This window comes from Mastigoproctus giganteus, chromosome 2 (genome assembly GCF_048544385.1).
Source record: "Mastigoproctus giganteus isolate SK-2022 chromosome 2, ASM4854438v1, whole genome shotgun sequence".
NCBI classification, from domain to species: domain Eukaryota; kingdom Metazoa; phylum Arthropoda; class Arachnida; order Uropygi; family Thelyphonidae; genus Mastigoproctus; species Mastigoproctus giganteus.
This window is the reverse complement of record NC_143576.1, coordinates 220,481,960-220,502,502: the sequence shown is the minus strand read 5'-3', so window position 1 is coordinate 220,502,502 and position 20,543 is coordinate 220,481,960. Positions and strand designations below refer to the sequence as shown.

General features: G+C 37.5%; 1 protein-coding gene across 1 annotated transcript in view; it reads right to left on the bottom strand.

Moving 5' to 3' along the window:
• Cont (Contactin) overlaps positions 1-20,543 on the bottom strand; it is a 268,473-nt gene that overhangs the window by 118,703 nt on the left and 129,227 nt on the right. Inside the window, exon 12 of the mRNA XM_090390177.1 lies at positions 11,047-11,334. Within this exon, the coding sequence (XP_090246303.1) occupies positions 11,047-11,334 (288 nt within the window). The remainder of the gene's footprint in view (positions 1-11,046; positions 11,335-20,543) is intronic.

Sequence of the window (20,543 nt, the reverse complement as noted above, 5' to 3'; positions counted from 1 at the left end):
AACAAACTAAATGAATATTTTGCATCTACATTCACACATGAGGAGTTATTTAGGGAGGGGAATGCCAGAGGTGTATTAAACTCTGACAGTAAGCTAGATAATAATAACTGAGAGAGCAAAGTGGAAGAGAAATTGTTGAAGATAAACATAAGAAAGGCACCTGGGGTAGATGGAATTTATCCAGTTATCTTAAAGGAGCTGGCAAAGGAAGTAAGCAAACCCTTAGCCATAATTATGAGAGCTCTCTTGGACTCAGGGGAGGTACCCATGGACTGGAGATGTGCAAATGTGACCCCAATCCACAAAGGAGGATCAAAGACTGACACAAGTAATTATAGACCTGCGAGTTTAACTTCTGTTCCAGGAAAATTAATGGAGGCACTGGTTAAAGAAGCACTGCAGGATCATCTAGACAAGACTTCAGTTATAGCTGGGACACAGCATGGGTTTATTAAGGGGAAGTCTTGTCTGACCAATTTGACTGGATACTATGATATAGTCACAAAGGAACTGAATGCAAATAATAATTTTAAATCATATATTTGGATCTTAGAAAGGCCTTTGATACTGTTCCACATGGAAGACTGCTGCACAAATTGGAGCAGTGTGGCATTGGAGGCAAATTGCTGCTATGGATAAAGGGATGGTTGAGTGGGAGAAGACAAAGAGTGGTAATCAATGGACACTGCTCTTCATGGACTAATGTTATTAGTGGAGTCCCTCAGAGTTCAGTGTTGGGTCCATTGTTGTTTTCTGTATTTATAAATGATATTGATGATGGTATATCAGGCTTAAATAAAAATCAATTAGAATAATTACTAGTACAAAAAAAATTTTTAAATTTTTTCAAGTAGCTATCCAGAGAAGACTGCTTCAAATATTTTGGGAATACAGAATAAATCAATTTCCGTAACACATTTCAGCACTGACTCAGGGACATCGGGCACACTATGAATGAATTGCTGCAGTGAAGAGAAGCGAATCATTGCATCTCGTAATATTGGTACAGCATGCTCATCTTCTTGTTCAGACTCTCTATCAGTCATGTTTTGATTGATCTTCATTGCAAATATATTCAATACTTTGCAAGTCACATGCAATAACATCATTGTCTATCAACATAATCGTAAAAAATTACTGTAAATCCCAAACTACTCTGTAGGAAATCCCATTCGTCAAAAGGAATCCCTTCCTGTTCATCACTTTCAACATTTATTTTCTTCTATATCAGTATAGAACCCAGCCTTTTTAAAGGAATTAATTATAACAGTAGGGCTCAGTGTATCGTAAAATGCTTCTAAATAACGAATTGCATCTAACCAAGAAATTTTGAACTTTTTAGTTTTTCCATTCAGTTTTACAAGGGTAAGCAATTTATGTACAAGGTACAGTAGACTCGATTTTCTGGGATAAATGGTAAAAAAAAAAAAAATCCCGGATAATCGATTTCCCTGTTAATCTAAAAACACAGAAAGTCCCCAACATACATAAGAGATACGTTCCAGGAATTCTTGTGTAGTCGAGTTTTACGTAACTCAGGAATGCCAAATAAAACATTGTTACTATATCCCTGATATGACAAAATTCTAAAAACCACAATATCCTCAGAAGAAAATAGTTATACATTTTTAATTAGTTCAATTAAAATAGTTAAAATAGGTTCAATTAGTTCAATTTTTTTTTTTTTTTTTTTAAATTTGGAATCTTGAAGTGTCCCAGTTAATCCAATCCCAATAAATCAAGAGTCTGTTGTACTTGCAAAAATGCATCTTTAAAACTTTGATCACTCCCTGATCCATTGGTTGCACAACTAATGTGGAATCCCCAGGAAAAGAACTCCACATGGACATTGTTTAAGTGCCCACTGTTTTTCGGATGAGCAGGACAGTTATTGACAAATAAAAGAATTTTTTATTCTCTACTGCCATCTTTGAATCTAGAAGTTCTTAAATACTCATCAAAATGAGCACAGGTCATCCATGCTGTTTTATTATTCCTGTATTTACATGGAAGTGTTTTCACATTCTTGAAACTGCATGGTTTGTTGGGTTTTCCTATCACAAGCAATGGTAGTTTCTCTGAGCCATCCATATTAGCCCCCATTAGCACTGATTTTCTCCTTACACAGTTTACCACCATGGAAATTCTATCCTTTGAATGCATGTCTTATTTGGAAATAGGTTATAAAAGAGTCCTAATTCGTCAACATTTAATATTTGTAGTGTTAAAATAAACTGCCAAGGAAGGACAAATAATTAGAGCCAATACAATAAATAGACAAAAATATGGTTATTATTTAAAGAATTATCATAAATACTAATGGTAATGTACAGAAATAAATAAAGTACAGTATTATAAGTTCAGCTTTCAACATACCTTAAAAGGTCACAATTACAACAAGACACAGCAAAAATCCACTACATTAATTAAGAACAGTGAGAACTTAATGGCAAATGCTTCACTGTGCTTCATGTGGTCGATGCATAAAGAAATAAATATAGAAGAATTTCTTATCCAGATTCTACTGTATATTATTTTGAGTAGGTACGAGTCCATCTATTTTTACTTTTTTTTTTTTTTAGTAATTTTTTTTTGAGTATTCCATCTATTTTTAGTTATTATTCTTTTTGCATTTATGACTTTTGTTCTTGCAATCTGCACTATTTCTTCTTCCAATACATTTAATAAATCCCAGTCTGCTATAACTTCCTTTGAAGTATTTAGAGTGGCATGAGGGGTTATTTTGATGGAAATTCCATTGAGAGTTTAGGCAAAGCTTCTGTATACTTTGTGTCACTGTTTTTCTGAGGTCTCCTAATTGTATTCTTTTAATTGCTTTAAGAGGATCAGCAGCATTTTCTAAACATTTCTGAATAAGAAATGGTGCGCGATCTTGTTTATGCATGTCTTCTGTCTTTTTGGATTTGAAGCATCATGATTGGTTTCACAGCCATGATATGCTGAGCCCATGGGCTACATTAGTGGAAAGATTGGACATCATTTTGGTTCCTTTTTAGCCCTAGGATTGGCTCTTTCACCCAAATTTCTGTACCCCACCACAGGGAGTCAGCAACAGTACCTGGTGCAATCAAGCAAAAGTTAGTAATTAGCTAAGTGTTAGTAATTAAAATTAAGGCAATTTTCCTTTCCCATTCTCTTCAAGTACTTTTTTGAAAAAATTTGTTCTTTCAAATAAGGAGATTTAATGAATACTGGAAATTAAAGGAAATACTATAAATGCTTTGAATAATCACAGTTAAGGCACAAATTGCTCACCACCAGTGGCTTCATTTCTGTGAATTTCAGTGCTTGAAACCTAGGCAGTCCTAAGAGTAATCCTGATTGAAGTGTTTAAGGCTTTAAATGAATTGAGTAAACTAAATGCTGTGGCATCCTTACTTTTCTTGGACAACACACATAAGGGGATATAAACTTAATTGAAAAAGGATGTGTTTGCAGGATGGATTTACAAAAATTTGCTTTCCAGTCAGAGCAGTCAATTGCTGGCACATGCTTCCATTTAATATTGAGGATGTGGGTAGTTTTTTTATTTTCTTCTTCTTCTTCTTTTTTTTTTTTTTTTGCCTGATGCTGTATAAAGCTTGCTTCCTTACATCAATTGCCACTACTAATACTAAGGTAAAACCTCAGGAGTGGACAGTATGCATACTATTATGCTAAAAAAAAAGGCTACATATGAGTACATTATATTGGGGATGATCCCCCTGAACTGGAGAAGCACTGATATCACCCCAATCCCAAAGGAGACACAAAAGAAATGATGGGCAATTATAGACCAATAAGTTGGACTTCATGGAATCTGTGGTTAAGGATAAATACAGGATCATCTTGATGGGAATTGTTTCCTTAAAGGATCACAGCATGAGTTTGCAAAGGAGAAATCACAGCATGAGTTTTCAAAGGAGAAGTCTGATCAATCTAGTTAGTTATGATGAAGTCATAAAACACTTAGATGCAGGAAAACTCTGACATCATTTTCTCGACTTCAATAAAGCTTTTGATGCAGTTTCATTAAAGGCTATTTATATAAGCTGGAGCAAATTAGGATTAAGGTAAGATCTTTTATTGGATCAAGGGCTGGCTAAAAGATAGGAGACTGGAAGTAATCATAGATGGACACTCCTGATGTGGAACCAGCCCCTTAGGGATCGGCATCGGGGTTACTTCTGTTTTTCATCTTTCTTAATGACACTGATGCGAGAGTGTAGGGAAATTTTCAAAGCATGTTAATGATTTAAAGGTAGGAAGGGTGGTTAATGACTAGGCTATTTTGAAGTGGTTCAGGAAAAAAAAGATCTAGGATTATGATTTAGTCAGACATTATATTTTTCATGTAGTATAAACAAGTGGCTAGGAAGGCACATGGTGTCCTGTCTATGATATATATAGGACCTTCTTAGAAAAGGATGTAATTGTCCTTTTATATAAGACAATGAGGAGACCACATTTAGAATATTCTGTTCAGGTCCAGAGGCCACACTTAAAGACAGAGCTTATAGAAAGAGTTCAAAGAAGGGAAACCAAAGTGATGAGCAGTACTAATTGTTGTCTACACAAAGAACGGCATATAAGGCATGGACTAAAAAGCTTTTCAACTAGATATTTTAGAGGGAACTATCATACAGGTATACAAGGCCCTGAAAGGGATCTATAAAATGAACAAGGAAGGTATATTTTTGCTGGTAGAAGAAAGGAAAACCAGGGATGCACAAATACAAAATTCTGTGGAGTAACAGAAGACTGAATCTCATGAAGTTTGCTGTCTTAACAGAATTGTAGAAGCACGTAGTTTAGTAAAGTTCAAAGTGAAATTGGTTAGCCACTTTTTGGTGACAGGGAAGATAACAGAAAATTATCTTTGCTTAATTTAGCCAATATAATAAATTAATAACAAAATACTAATACCATTTTATTTTAATATTCTTGTTTGGTACTTAACTTTGCTCTTTGTTAACAGGTCGGCTTTGCAATGTGAGGTCTATTAGCAATTTTCACTTAATTTCTCACTACACGAAGGCCACCACATTCTGATTAAATTATTTGTCAGTTGCAGTGTGATGTATTGTTATCTTTGTGATTTAATTTACTGAAGCCTTCCAATGAGATGGGATCCCTTTGTTTTAATTTATTTTTGTTTCATATATTGCTCACATTGTTTTTAATACTGTTCATATATAATATTTCACAATATTTGGCCTTGGCATTGCTCATTTCATTTTTTTATAATCAGCTTTAATTAATTTTCTGTATTGGCCTTTTAATATATTCTAAAATAACCTAAGGTATATACTTCTCAGTCAGATGGGCTAAGAAGTGGCAACTGAGATTTAACACTGATAAATACAAGTTACTGGATATGGAGAGCGAGCAGTAATCCCAAGGAATAACATACCAAATGTGCAGTATCAGACTCAAAGCAGTGGAAAACAAAAAATACTGGTGGGGAGACGTAATAGTACAGTAAGACATGAAGTTCTCTGAGCAATATAGGCAAGATGCTGGGACAGCTAGTAGGGTTTTGTCAAATATAAAGGAATTTTGCGAGCAGGGATAAGGAAGTGGTTATCCTGCTGTACAAGGCAATGGTTAAACTACATCTTGAATATTGCATTCAGGTCTGGGAAGTTCATTTTAAAAAGGATGTGGATCTGTTGGAATGGATGCAGAGAAGAACAATGAGACTAGTCAGAGCCACAAAAGGTACTTTACCATGAAAGACTTCAATTCTGCAAATTGCAGTGCCTTGAAACTAGGCACTTGCAGGAAAATCTGAATGAGATGTTTAAGGGATTTAATGGACTGGGTAAGCTATATGTTAATGGCAACCTTACTCTTGTTCAGACAACACACATGGGAAGGGGGAATAAATTTAAACTGAGGAAGGATGGTTGCAAAACAAATGTGTGAAAATTTGCTTTCAGCCAGAGCGTGACTGGTTATTGGAACAAGCTTCCATCTGGCACTGTGGAAGTAGATAACTTTAATAAATTTAACAATTACACTAATTATTAGATGGTATTGGTACTTAATGTGGCAAGTTCCCCCTGCTTATACTTTATAAGCTTGCTTCCTTGCATTGTTTGCCATTACTAATAAATACAGTAAACACTTCAAACTCCAGCACTCCTATGGAATCCAGGTGTCAGATTTTAGAGATTTATGACAAGTGGTTGAGCAGTTTTAGAAGGACACATTTCAACAATTATTAAGCACAAACAACTGAACGACTGTTAACATTTATAATTATGTCTGCCAGGGGCAAAAGTTGATGACGTTGTAGAGCGGATATTATCTTTTAAGGGCACAAAAGGTGATATAGTTGTACACGTTGGCACTAATGACATTAAGAGTAGGAGACCGGCGGAATTACTTGACAAGTACAGGTCACTGATGAAAAAAAGCCGTGAATTAGGGTTGAAATTGAAAGTGTCTGCAATTCTGCCCAGACACGATAGGAGGGAGTATATGATGAGAGCCCTGTCAATCAATTCGGCCCTGGAAAGATTGTGCAGGGCTCAAGGGGTAGAATTTTTTTCAGCCTGGTCTGTACTTGTTAACAGGAGAGACTGCTTCTACAGGGATGGGATACACTTAAATAGAAAGGGTGCAAGAATGTTTGCTGATGCTATCGAGGCAATGTTAGGTGGGTCGGAAAACTGCTAGATTGGGGGGATACAAGGACTAATAGATTAACAGTAGCCACTGGCAGAGGTGAAAGTGATTCTTGCACTGCTTCTATTGGAATGAGCCGCAGCCTGGAAAATAAGATGCAGGATATTTCAGAGACTGCTGGGAATCATTGGGGTACAAGTAAACACATGGGTTGTGTTAGGGTAGCTAAGAAAAAGAACAGGTGCATGTATACTTGTGTGTACACCAATGCTAGGAGTTTAGTAAATAAATTTGATGAATTTGAGGTATTGCTCAAAACATCAAAGGCAGATATTGTGGGATTTCAGAGACGTGGTGTCACACAGATATAAGAAATGCAGAACTGGAATTTGGGGAGTACAATGTCTACAGAAAGGATAGACAGGATAGGAAGGGAGGAGGGGTTATGCTATTAGTTAAAAAACACATAAAATCCAAGGAAGTGAAGCCAGTCGACATCGCTGGACAGTGCAGTGTCGAGTCAGTTTGGTGTGACATAAGCATTGGGAGATCAAAATTGAGAGTAGGAGTGTGCTATAGGCCTAATGACTCTGATGAGTATAATAAGAAACTGTTCGGAGAAATAGAGTGGGCCAGTAAATCAGAGAGTCTTATAATGGGGGATTTTAATTTCCCAGATATTGACTGGAATTTGGGGGCTGGTCACTCACACAGTAGCAAGGCTTTTGTGGATTTATTGGATGATTGTTTTCTACATCAGCATGTTCGGGAGGCAACTAGAGGGAGTAATACTCTTGATTTGATTATCAGTAGTGATTCTTCATGCATTAAGAATCTGCAGATAAATGAACCACTTGGTGGCAGTGATCACAGTGTGCTGAAGTGGGAGTTACTCAAAGAGGTAACTACCATTAGGGGTAAAGGGAAGGGGTATTGCTTTCGTAAAGGCGACTACAATGGACTGAGACAGTATTTAAATTCTATACAGTGGGATCAACTGATGATATTGCCAACAGCAAATTCAAAATGGGAAGCATTCAAAGAACTTATCGTGGAAGCTACTAGGCTTTACATACCAACTAAGAAATATTGTTCAAGGTTTAGGCCTAAATGGTTGTCAGATGAACTAATGAGGCATATGGCAGAGAAGAAAAATGCATGGGATACATACAAATTAACACGTGACACGGACGCCTATGATAGATACAAGTTGATCTGTAACCAAGTTACAAAGGAGGTTAGGCAGGCGAAGGCAGATTACGAGAGATCCTTGGCAAGGGATGCGAAGAAAAACAGCAAAGAGTTCTTTACTTATGTAAACTCTAGAAGGAAGGGGATGAATCAGATTGGTCCACTTGAGATCGATGGGTCAACTGTTGATGACCCTGCTCGGGTAGCTAACAAACTAAATGAATATTTTGCATCGACATTCACACATGAGGAGTTATTCAGCGAGGGGAATGCCAGAGGTGTATTCAACTCTAGCAGTAAGCTAGAGAATCTTGTAATAACTGAGAGCAAAGTGGAGGAGAAATTGTTGAAGATAAACACAAGAAAGGCACCTGGGGTGGATGGGATCTATCCAGTTATATTAAAGGAGGCAGCAAAGGAGGTAAGCAAACCCTTAGCCATAATTATGAGAGCTTCCTTGGACTCAGGGGAGGTACCCATTGACTGGAGATGTGCAAATGTGACCCCAATTCACAAAGGGGGATCAAAGGCTGACACAAGTAATTATAGACCTGTGAGTTTAACTTCTGTTACCGGAAAATTAATGGAGGCACTGGTGAAAGAAGCACTGCAGGATCATCTAGACAAGACTTCAGTTATAGCTAGGACACAGCATGGTTTTGTTAAGGGGAAGTCTTGCCTGACCAATTTGATTGGATACTATGATGCAGTCACAAAAGAACTGGATGCAGGGAATAACTTTGATATTATATACTTGGATCTTAGAAAGGCTTTTGATACTGTTGCACATGGAAGACTGCTGCACAAATTGGAGCAGTGTGGCATTGGAGGCAAGTTGCTGCTATGGATAAAGGGGTGGTTGAGGGGGAGAAGACAGAGAGTGGTAATCAATGGACACTGCTCATCGTGGACTAATGTTATTAGTGGAGTCCCTCAGGGTTCAGTATTGGGGCCTTTATTGTTTTCTGTATTTATAAATGATATTGATGATGGTATATCAGGCTTAATGTCCAAGTTTGCAGACGATACGAAGGTTGGCAGGGTTGTCAAGGACACTACTGACACTATGCTGCTGCAACAGGATTTGGAAAGGTTGAGCAGATGGGCTTCGAGGTGGCAAATGAAGTTTAACATTGACAAATGTAAAGTACTACATATGGGAAACAGCAACCCCAGAGCAACGTATCAACTCTGTGGTACTACACTGACAGTGGTAGAGAATGAAAGGGACCTGGGGGGGGTGGTGGTGCAGGCAGATATGAAGTTCTCTGAGCAGTGCAGACGAGCTGCAAGAGTAGCTCATGGTGTATTGTCAATGATATATAGGAATTTTTCTAGCAGGGATAAGGAGGTGATTATTCCCTTGTATAAGGCAATGGTCAGGCCACACCTAGAGTACTGTATACAGGCCTGGAGGCCTCATTTCAGGAAGGATGTAGAGCTGCTGGAACGAGTACAGAGAAGGGCAACTAGATTGGTGAATGGGACAAAGGGGTTCTCTTACGAAGAAAGGCTTAAGTTTTGCAAATTACAGTGTCTGGAAACTAGGCACCAGCGGGGTGATCTGATAGAGGTGTACAAAGCCTTGAATGGTTTGAGCATGCTCAATGCTGATGGGATTCTTCCTCTAGCTCAGAAAAATCACCTGAGAGGGCATAAATTCAAACTGAGGAAAGACAGATGTAGGATAGATGTGCGGAAATTTGCCTTTAGCCAGCGGGTGGTTGGTGGGTGGAACAGACTTCCATCCCTTGTCGTGGAAGTTGATAGCCTAAATAAGTTTAGGGCTCAGCTGGACAGGTATTTCGAACGAACAGAGGGGTGAAGTGGAAGTGGTTATTTTTATTTATTTATGTTACTTTTTTTTTTTTTTTTTTTTTTGGCTGATGCTGCATAAGCTTGCTTTCTTGCATCAAATGCCTCTACTAATGCTAATGCTAATAATGATTATCTTATTTCATCTGTTTTTGTGGCCAGAAGGATTTAAACTGCATAGGTTTTAATTTTTACAACAGAATAAGTGTCTTTGTAATGAGTTTCCCTGATGGCAGCCATATAATATAGTATTGCACTACTTTCAACAGATAGCTTTATTTATATTACAAAATTGATTTCATACAGTGCATTACTGTTCACATTGAACAATTTCTTTTACCACTATTTTGCCTGTGCATTGTTACTAGAAGGCCACCTACTGGCTAATAAGGGACCAGTCCCTCCTGAAACAGGCTGTCATAAACTTCTTCTTTGTCTCTTCTTTGAAATAAATGGCCACTTAACCTTTTGATAAGGCCATATATTTGAAAGTAGTACAATACCAAGGCAACTCACTGCAAAGGAAAATTTGTTCTTAAAGTTTGTTTACAGCAGAATTAAGACAGTTGGTCTTAATTCTGTTGTGAGAATTAAGACTGTTGGCTGCATAAACAGATTTATTTATTTAATTTGAGATCACTGTCTCACCCCTGGACAGCAAGGTACTAGCAGGGTTCAGGTCTAGCTAGTACTGCAAGCATCTTATAAAGAGAGATGTTATCCTCCTGATTTCTTAAAGACAAATGTGGTTGTTCACATGAGTGCTGGGGCGCCACCGTAGCCAGGTGGGCAGGAGCAGCAGTGCGTAGCACACGCTTCTTGATTAGACCGGGGTTCGAGCCCGTGAGCCACAAAATATGGAGGATGCGGAAAGGTCATGGAATGACCACCGCATATCCCCAGAGCAATATGGCCTTAGTTGCTAATGTTCCTAAAAACCAAATAACGATAACGAACGATGAGTGCTGGATTGCTTTTGCAGTATTTCCAAATTATAATTTTACAATCTTGAAATATTACAAAAGATTTTAAAGAACTCCAGATTGCAAAGTACTGGATTTTACAGAGCTTGCTGTATTTTCTTAATCAATGCTCATTACAGAAGCATCAGTAGAATGATTCTTCAAAAACATTAGAATGACTTCAAAAATTTCTATTAAAAATTATTCACTCAATGCAGTATATTCTGTTAATACAAAATAACCGAATTACTTAATTTTCATAAGAGTACATAATGAAGATAATGAATGCCATAAGTAATTACTAGATTATCATATATCCAACATTTAAATATTCTTAGTGTATACACTAACACATTATTCATGTAAATTCACTGTGAAAATACAGGTTTATTAATACAACTACAATAGTTCTATATACATGAAAAGCAATGAAAATAGTATTTACTGATAACTCTCAGTTGTCCAGAAGAATATGCAGAACCCAACTGATTAGTTGCCATGCACTGATACATGCCCTCATCTCTCACCACAGCATTATCAATTGTCAAGACATTCTCATATATACGATAGCGGTTTCTGTCATTATAATCTAAATCGTCTAGTTTCAACTCCTTTCCATTTTTCAGCCACGTGTATCGAATATCAGGTATTCCAAATGCTTCACAAATCCATGTCAGTGTAGTTCCTATATCTATTACTTTATTTCCCAATGGAATCGTAAATTCAGGTTTAGCTGAAATAATTCAAACAAGAAAAATAAATCAGTTTCAAATAAAGATCACTTAAAATGTATTAAAAAGGGGTTATGCAGAATTAAAAACAGTACAACAGAAATACAAATAACAGTAATTTACTTCTCTCCACTTCCTCCAATCTATCAATGAATAAATTCCTTAACAAACTTGCAGAAGTGAATTAAATGGATTCTGGATTTAAAAATACCCAGGAGAGTGGACGATGAATGGTTGAGTTCTATAGCTAACATTCCCTCACACATCATTAATTTTGGAAAGTAATAACTTAAATGAGTTTAATTTCTTAGTTATAACCAAATTGTATCCTGTTTATATTAGGCTAACTACTATATGCTTTGCTTTATTTTAGCAAAAATCACATGTATCCGAAGAAATTACTTTTATTATATAAATTAAACTAATTCATTAAATTAAAATAATTTTTTGTGTATATTTCTGCATTGCATTCTGAATTTCTTTGACTCTGGATCAAAGTGATAATGGTATTAGTGGAGTCCCCCGGGGTTTGGTGTTGGGCCCATTGTTGTTTTCTGTATTTATCAATGATATTGATAAATAGTCTCTAACAGAGTCTCTCCACTTGCTGTCTCATAGACGTACTGTTTCTGCTGCATGCCTCTTCTACAGATATTTCCATGGGCACTGTTCTTCTGAATTGGCTTCTATAATTCCCGATCTCTCTTTCAAAACAGTCCGAACACATGCTGCCACCAGCCAACATCCATTTATTGTCCAACTTCAAACTCACAGAACCAACTTTTCATCTTTCTCGTTTATTCATTCAACTGCTGTTTTGTGGAACAAACTTCCTTCGTACGTATTTCCTGAAAATTACAATCTACAGAAGTTCAAGTCCAATGTCAACGAATATCTTCTTTCGTTTTCTCAACCTCCAACCCAAGCACGGTACTAAGTACTGTAGGTTCTAATACCTCTCGTGTTTGGGGTTTACATAAAAAAAAAAAAAAAAAAAAAAAGAGAGAGAGAGAAGAATGATGATATCTAGCTCAGGAAGAGCTGGGTGTGCCAAGCCCATACTCACCAGATGTGATTCAGTACGAATGAAAAGGACCTGGGGTCCGGGGATGGGACAATTGTGTAATCAGATAACATTTTTGGATTTAAAGAATCATTGAGTCACATGATCTTGAACTGTCACAATGTCGATTCAGTCACTTCTAAGTTAGTCCACTTAATGTAAATATAATGCAGATTTTTCCTGATGTTTCTAAAACAACAAACATGACAGAATAGGGCATAATAATAAACAGGTGGTAAAACACTTATATTCAAGGTTGCTTCCACACTGCAGCCACAAGTCACTACATGTAATCACACTAAAATCTAGTAAATATTCTAATGAGAATACACCATGCAACCATTTGCATTATTATAAAGTAATTTTTTCAGTGTTGATGCTTTATTTACTTTTTCTTTATAAAAAGTAAATAAAAAGTTTAATGGTTTTTCTTTATAAAAACTACGTAATACTTAATAACCGTTATTTCGTTCGAATCTTGCAGCCATTGTTTTTGTATATAGTGGTAGGGAATTCAAATTTTTAATTCAGGTAGTTAGGTAGCTCTAACGTATAATTTATAGAGTATTACACTTCACTGTTTCTATTAGATAGCATAGTATTGACATTTAATTAAATTAATTTATTGATTTTATTAATTTAAAGTATCATGCCCCAAACAAGAGCAGCAAAGCAACGGGCTCAAAGTGGCAGGAGTGCTGTGACTCGGGGGAGAACTGAGGGGTCGATTCTCCAACACATCACAGCCTAAAAAAATGTGCAACTTGTGAAATGTTTGCCGAACTCTCTGGAACGGATCTTGACATTGCCATGGGGGATATCTTTGTGTGTGCGCGATGTAGGGAAATCAGGCGACAACTCAGCATTGTTATGGGCGTATATGAGAGTTTGAAGGACAGGGTGGATGCCCTCGAAAGATCTAAATTGAGGGGCCCATCAGGCTCTCAGCTGCCCACATCAACGCCAGTGCTTGCACTTGGTCATCCCGCAACACAGTGGCAATCCCCAAGGCAGAATGCGCTTGTCAGACTTTTGTGGATTTATTGGATGATTGTTTTCTGCAGCAGCATGTTCGAGAGGCAACCAGAGAAGGTAATACTACTGATCTCGTTATCAGCAGTGATCATTCGTGTATTAAGAATTTGCAGATAAAGGAACCACTAGGTGGCAGTGATCACAGTGTACTGATGTGGGATTTACTTAAAGATTTAATTACCATCAGGGGTAAAGGAAAGGGTTTTTGCTTCCGTAAAGGTGAGTACAGTGGTCTCCGACAGTTTTTAAATTCTGTACAGTGGGATAAACTGACGATGTTACCAACAGTAAATTCTAAGTGGGAAGCATTCAAGGAATTAATCGTGGAAGCTACTAAAAGTTTCATACCTATTAAGAAATATTGTTCAAGGTTTAGGCCTAAATGGTTATCTAATGAACTAATGAGACTCGTAATAGAGAAGAAAAATGCATGGGATGCATATAAATTATCAAGCGACTCAGAAGCCTATGGCAGATATAAGCTAGTCTGTATTCAGGTGACAAAAGAGGTTAGGCAGGCGAAGGCAGATTACAAGAAATCCTTGGCAAAAGATGCTAAGAAAAACAGCAAGGATTTCTTTACTTATATAAACTCTAAAAGGAAGGGGATGAATCTGATTGGTCCACTTGACATCGATGGTTTGGCTGTTGATGATCCTGCTCAGATAGCTAACAAACTGAATGAGTATTTTGCATCTACATTCACACATGAGGAATTATTAAGGTTTGAAAATGGCAGAAGGTTATCAAATTGTAGCAGGATACTTAATGATTTTGTAATAACTGAAAGCAAAGTGGAGGAGAAATTGTTGAAGTTAAACATAAGAAAAGCACCTGGGGTGGATGGGATCTATCCGGTTATACTAAAGGAGGCAGCAAAGCAACTAAGCAAACCCTTAGCCATAATTATGAGAGCATCCTTGGACTCAGGGGAGGTTCCCATGGACTGGAGATGTGCAAATGTATCCCCAATTCACAAAGGAGGATCGAAGGGTGACACAAGTAATTACAGACCAGTTAGTTTAACTTCTGTTCCGGGTAAAATAATGGAGTTACTGGTTAAAGATGCATTGCAGGATCATCTAGACGAGACTGCAGCAATAATTCAGACAGAGCATGGGTTTGTTAAGGGAAAGTCTTGTCTGACAAATTTGATAGGATATTATGATGTGGTTACAAAGGAACTGAATGCAAAAAATAATTTTGATATCATATATTTGGATTTCAGGAAAGCTTTTGACACTGTTGCGCATGGAAGACTATTGTACAAATTGGAGTAGAATGGTATAAAGGGTAAGTTACTACAATGGATAAAAGGATGGTTAAGTGGGAGAAGACAGAGGGTGGTAATCAATGGGTACTGCTCTTCTTGGACTAATGTTATTAGTGGAGTCCCACAGGGTTCGGTGTTAGGTCCACTGTTGTTTTGTATATTTATCAATGATATTGATGAAGGTATATCTGGCTTAATGTCGAAGTTTGCAGATGATACAAAGGTTGGCAGGGTTGTTAATGACAGTAATGGCAGTGTGCTACTGCAACAGGATCTAGATAATTTGGGCAGATGGGCTAAGAAGTGGCAACTGAAGTTTAACCTTGACAAATGCAAAGTACTGCATATGGGTAGAAGTAACCCCAGAGAAATGTACCAACTGTGTGGTACTACACTTAAGGTGGTAGAAAATGAAAAAGACCTGGGAGTAATTGTGCAGTCAGATATGAAGTTTTCTGAGCAATGCAGACAGGCTGCCAGGGCAGGTCATGGGGTTTTGTCAATGATATATAGGAATTTTGCTAGCAGGGAAAAGGAGGTGATTGTCCCTCTGTATAAGGCAATGGTCAGGCCACGCCTTGAGTACTGCGTACAGGTCTGGAGGCCTCATTTTAGGAAGGATGTAGATTTGCTTGAGCGTGTACAGAGAAGAGCAACACGATTGGTGAGGGGAATGAAGGGATCCTCTTACCAAGAGAGGCTTAAGTTCTGCAAATTGCAGTGGCTGGATACTAGGCACCTGCGCGGTGATCCGATTGAGGTACATAAGGCCTTGAATGGGTTGAGCATGCTGAATTCTGATGGGATCCTTCCACTTGTTCAGATTACGAACCTAAGGGGGCATAAATTCAAATTAAGAAAAGACATGTAGAATAGATGTACGGAAATTTGCCTTTAGCCAGCGGGTGGTTAATTGCTGGAACAAACTTCCATGTGTCGTTGTGGAAGTTGATAGGTCGAATAAATTTAAGGAGGAACTGGACAGGCATTTGGAGGGAATGGTGTGATTTTTTTTTTTTTTTTTTTTGGCTGATGCTGCATAAGCTCATACACTTGCCTTCTTGCATCACATGCCACTGCTACTACTACGTTTATGAATATGGCATTTTACCTTTGCAATCCATATTGAACTCTGTGAAGTCAGGAGTTGGATGCATAGTAATTTCTTGCTTGCACCGAACAAGTGAAAAGAACTTAATTACTAAGTGAGAGAGTACATACAGTAACACATAAAAAAACTGACATAATTCAAGAGATAACATATATTAAATTTAACAAAAATAAAGAACAACATGAAAACATTCAGCTACTGTATGTAGCTGTTGTTGTTGTTATTTGGTTTTTAGGAGCATTAGCAACTAAGGCCATATTGCTCCGGGATATGCTGTGGTAATTCCCTGACCTTTCCGCATCCTCTGTATTTGGTGGTGACGGGCTCAAACCCCGATCTAATCAAGAAGCGTGTGCTACACGCACTGCTGCTCCTTCCCACCTGGCTACGGAGGCGCGACAGCTGTATGTAGCCTTTGTCAACTAGCTGATCACTAGCAAGCAGTTGTTTTTATGTGTGTGGCTGGCCTTCAAGTACTTAGGTACTTGAAAGTCAGCCACACACAAAATCCACAGTACATAAGTGGATAATGAGTATGTGCAAACAGTGACAAGGGAAAACAAGAGAGGTCAGGAGAGCGAGAAGGAAGGGAGACGTTTAAGATAGGTGACTGTTGTCATAGGCAGTTGCTGAGCTCGTGGACTATAAGAGGCTCAATGATGGGATGTATGCGAGTGCTGCAGTTCCTGTTCATTGAACTTCCGGTGACACTGATGTGTGCTGATTCCAGCCAACAGCTGATCTTGAAATTGTTACACAAATGTAACAGGCAGCTCATCAGGGACTCAAGTATCTTGTGACCTGCCAAGTGATGCATCAAGAAAAGAACAGTGAAATGCATACTGTTCTGGTTGAAGAAAATTTAGTTTTATTGGGAGATTCTATTGTCAAGGAAATGGATGACATTTTTTGTAATTAAGATAGGTGAACAAGAATCAGAGAGTGTTTGATGGGAGCAACAATTGATGACATCCATAGTCAACTTTATATCATATAACATCAAGTATTAACTCTGAACAGCCTTAAGGCCACCATCTTGCAGGGTCTGGCTGAGTGGTTAAGGCGTCAGTCCCCTGCAAAGATGATGGCTTTAAGGCAGTTCAGAGTTGATAATCAAATTGATGACATTACTAACAGGTTGTCATATTTTAAGGGAGATAAAGAGAGCATTATTATTCATATGAGGAATAAAGATATTAAACGAACATGACCTGACTATTTGCTGAATAAACATAGGCCGATGCTGAAAAAATGTCATAAGTTAGGTCAGTATGTGTATTCATCTACAATTCTGTATAGGTGCCTCGGTAGCCAGGTGGGCAGGAGCAGCAGTGCGTAGCACATGCTTCTTGATTAGACCGGGGTTCGAGCCCGTGCCCACAAAATACAGAAGATGCAGAAAGGTCAGTGAATGACCACCGCATATCCCCGGAGCAATATGGCCTTAGTTGCTAATGCTTCTAAAATCCAAATAACAAACAACAATTCTGTATAGACATGATACAAGGGTTTATATGTTGAAAGCACTGTGATAAACTCAAGACTTGAAGGAATCTTTAAGGCTCGTGCGAGGAATTCTTTATCAGCATGGCCCACACTTGTAGGTAGAAGGAATCTATTTTATCAAGATGATATTCATTTGAACAAAGGTGGCACAATGCAATTTTTGCCAGTATCATTGAGGATACTTTATGGGTTTGAGAAAACTGTTAGTTGGGGGGGGGGAAGGATAATATAGATCCGCATTTATCTGATAATGCGGATGAAAGTAATGCTTGCACTCACCTCAAAAATTCTTGTTTGTTGCTGCAACAGCCAATGTTGGCAAGATGGTCTGAGGGTAGTAATTTTTCAAACAAGTGGTAAGATAAAGCTAGGGGAAACAAGCCTAATAACTTCAAGGAGTGTGTCAGGGTAGTAAACTGTAGAATGGTAGTGTCCAACCTTTTCCTGTACAGGGGCCATATTCAAAGTTAGATTTGTTTTGCGGGGCACACTGAATGATTTTAGAAAAATTAAGTGGGTTACATTTTCCATATCTTGTTACATGTAACAGGAAGTTTCAATATTCATGTTAACATTTTTTTATTTTCATGCTATATATAAAAAATGCAGATTCCCAACACTTTTATGTGCAACAAATCTATGTCAGTGATTTATTTTTTTAGATTTCATTAAAATTATAAAAATATGACTTGCTTTTGTTTTTTTTTTTTAAAATACCTTACTTTTGCTTTTAAATGGTGGTCCCTTTAGAAAATTTAGAAGAGTATCGCTGCTTTTCAATATTAAGATGAATAAATAAATATAATGATACAACTAAAACTGAAAATATTCAAAAACTTTATTTGGTATAATACACAACAACATTTACTGAACAAAACAACATTTAATGAGATGACTCAGGCTGGAAATTTTTAGATAATTGTTCAAAATTTGGTTGAAAATTTGTTATGCCAATTCTTAATATGGAATGAAGATGCTCATCTGTTATTCTGTTTCTTTATAAATATTTTTTTGATTTCAAATATGAAAAAATTTGCTTGCAAACATACGTTGATCCGAAGAAAAGCCATTTTCATGGCTGACCGAGCCACAAAAATTATTTGACTCATAGGCTGTAATGTCAGGAATATTGCCACTAAAATGGGCAAATTTGAACTCCTGGTGAAGACAATTACAGGCAGTCCTCACTTTGCATGGTTCCGATATGCACGAATTTCAGTTACCACGGTTTAGTTAAATAACCCTAGTCCCCCAAACAACATGGTTCAAATTTCAGTTACCACGGTTTATTAACTCTGAGTAATTGCATAAAATAAAAACTTCACTGCTAACTCTTCAGTCCACAAATCACTAAATAATAGATGTGCATCATGATCAGTGACCAATCACGCCACTTCTTTCAAAGTCTTGTTGGTCATCAGTGATTGGTCACTGAGCATCTGTTATTCAGTTCAAGCAGACATCAGAGCATGTGTAGTTGTATTGCCTCCTTGTCTCTCAGTGATAAACCCATGTACCATTTTACAAAAATGGATAATCGAAAGAGGGAAATGGTCAACAAAGATGAAAGTGCAGCAAAGAAACGAAAAGTGATAACGCTGGAAGTGAAATTGGATGTGATTAGACAATTTGAAAATGGTGACAGCAAAGTGAAGATGATGATTTGGTTTTAAATGGTGCATCGGCAGCTGTGGCTATAATGCCCCAACAAAGCGAAGGTGGGACGAGACCTAAGCCTGCATGAAGCTACAGTTCGAACCATATTGAAAAAGTCCAATGAATATAAAAAACAAGGTAATGTTGTTTCAACATCTTTAACTTAAATAGCACTAGAAACAGAAAGCTGCTTATTGTTGAAATGGAGCGTTTACTTCTACTTTGGATTGAAGACTGTAATCAAAAAAAAAAAAAATTCCAATCAGTTTGGCTAGTATTCAGGTCAAAGCATTGAAGTTAGTTGATAGTTAGATAATAGATGTGCATCATGATCAGTGACCAATCACGTCACTTCTTTCAAAGTCTGGTTGGTCATTGCATTGAAAGAAAACGGTAATTACACAGAGACTGAAGAACCTTTTACTGCCAGTAAAGGCTGGTTTCATCATTTCAGAAGTTGGCATGAACTGATTAATTTAAGCTATCTGGTGAAGCTGCTAGTGCAGATAAGGATGCTGCTATAAAACTTGCACCCAGATTCCAAGAATTAGTTAAGGCAGGTGGTTATGATGATCATCAGATATTTAATGTTGATGAGACAGGTGTTTTTTGGAAGGCAATCCCATCAAGAACATACGCAACAAAAGACGTAGGATTGCGAAGTGGCCAAAAGGAATTAACGATAGATTAACTCTTTTATTAGGAGGCAACGCAGAGGGCGACTTTAAATTAAAACGTATGCTTAACTGGTCTGAGAATCCAAGAGCATTAAAAAATCATAGCAAAGCATCTTTACCAGTCATTTGGTGTGCAAATAAAAGGTCATGGGTTACAATAACATTGTTTCAAGGCTGGTTTTAATCATATTTTTGTCCAGTGGTAGAGAGATACTGTAGGCAAAATAATTTAACTTTTAAAGCACTGCTACTGTTGGATAATGTTCCAGGTTACCCTCGTTCTCTTGGGGACTTGAATGAAAATGTGAAAATTTGCTTTTTACCACCAAACACAACTTTATTAATCCAGCCAATGAACTAAGGAGTTATTTCAACTTTTACAAAGCATATTATCTTAGACGGACTTTCGGACAGACTACTGATGCTACAACTGGAGATTATGCAATTTCTTTAGCTGAGTTTTGGAAGAAAAGTGACATAAAGCATGCGATTGAAAACATTCAAGCATCATGGCAGGAAGTAAGCAAGTAATATGTGTGCAGTATGGCAGAAACTTTCACCGCACTGTGCAAATAATTTTGCAGGATTCAAATCAAACGTAAATGAAGTTATAGAAGAAATAGCTGACAGTGGGAATGCTGACACTGCCGCCGTTCAAGAGACTCTAGATATGCAGCCAGAGGAACTTAGTGAAGGCGAACTTATTGACATAAATGAGGAAAGTGGTTGTGACGAAAAGGATGAAGATATCCGAAAGGAAGTGATGCCAGCAAAAAACTTAACATTAAAGGAACTCTCAGAGATATTTCAATACATTGAAAACGCAAAGGATAAAATGTTGGAGGCTGATCCAAACTTAGAAAGGAGTATGACAATTCACCAAGGCATAG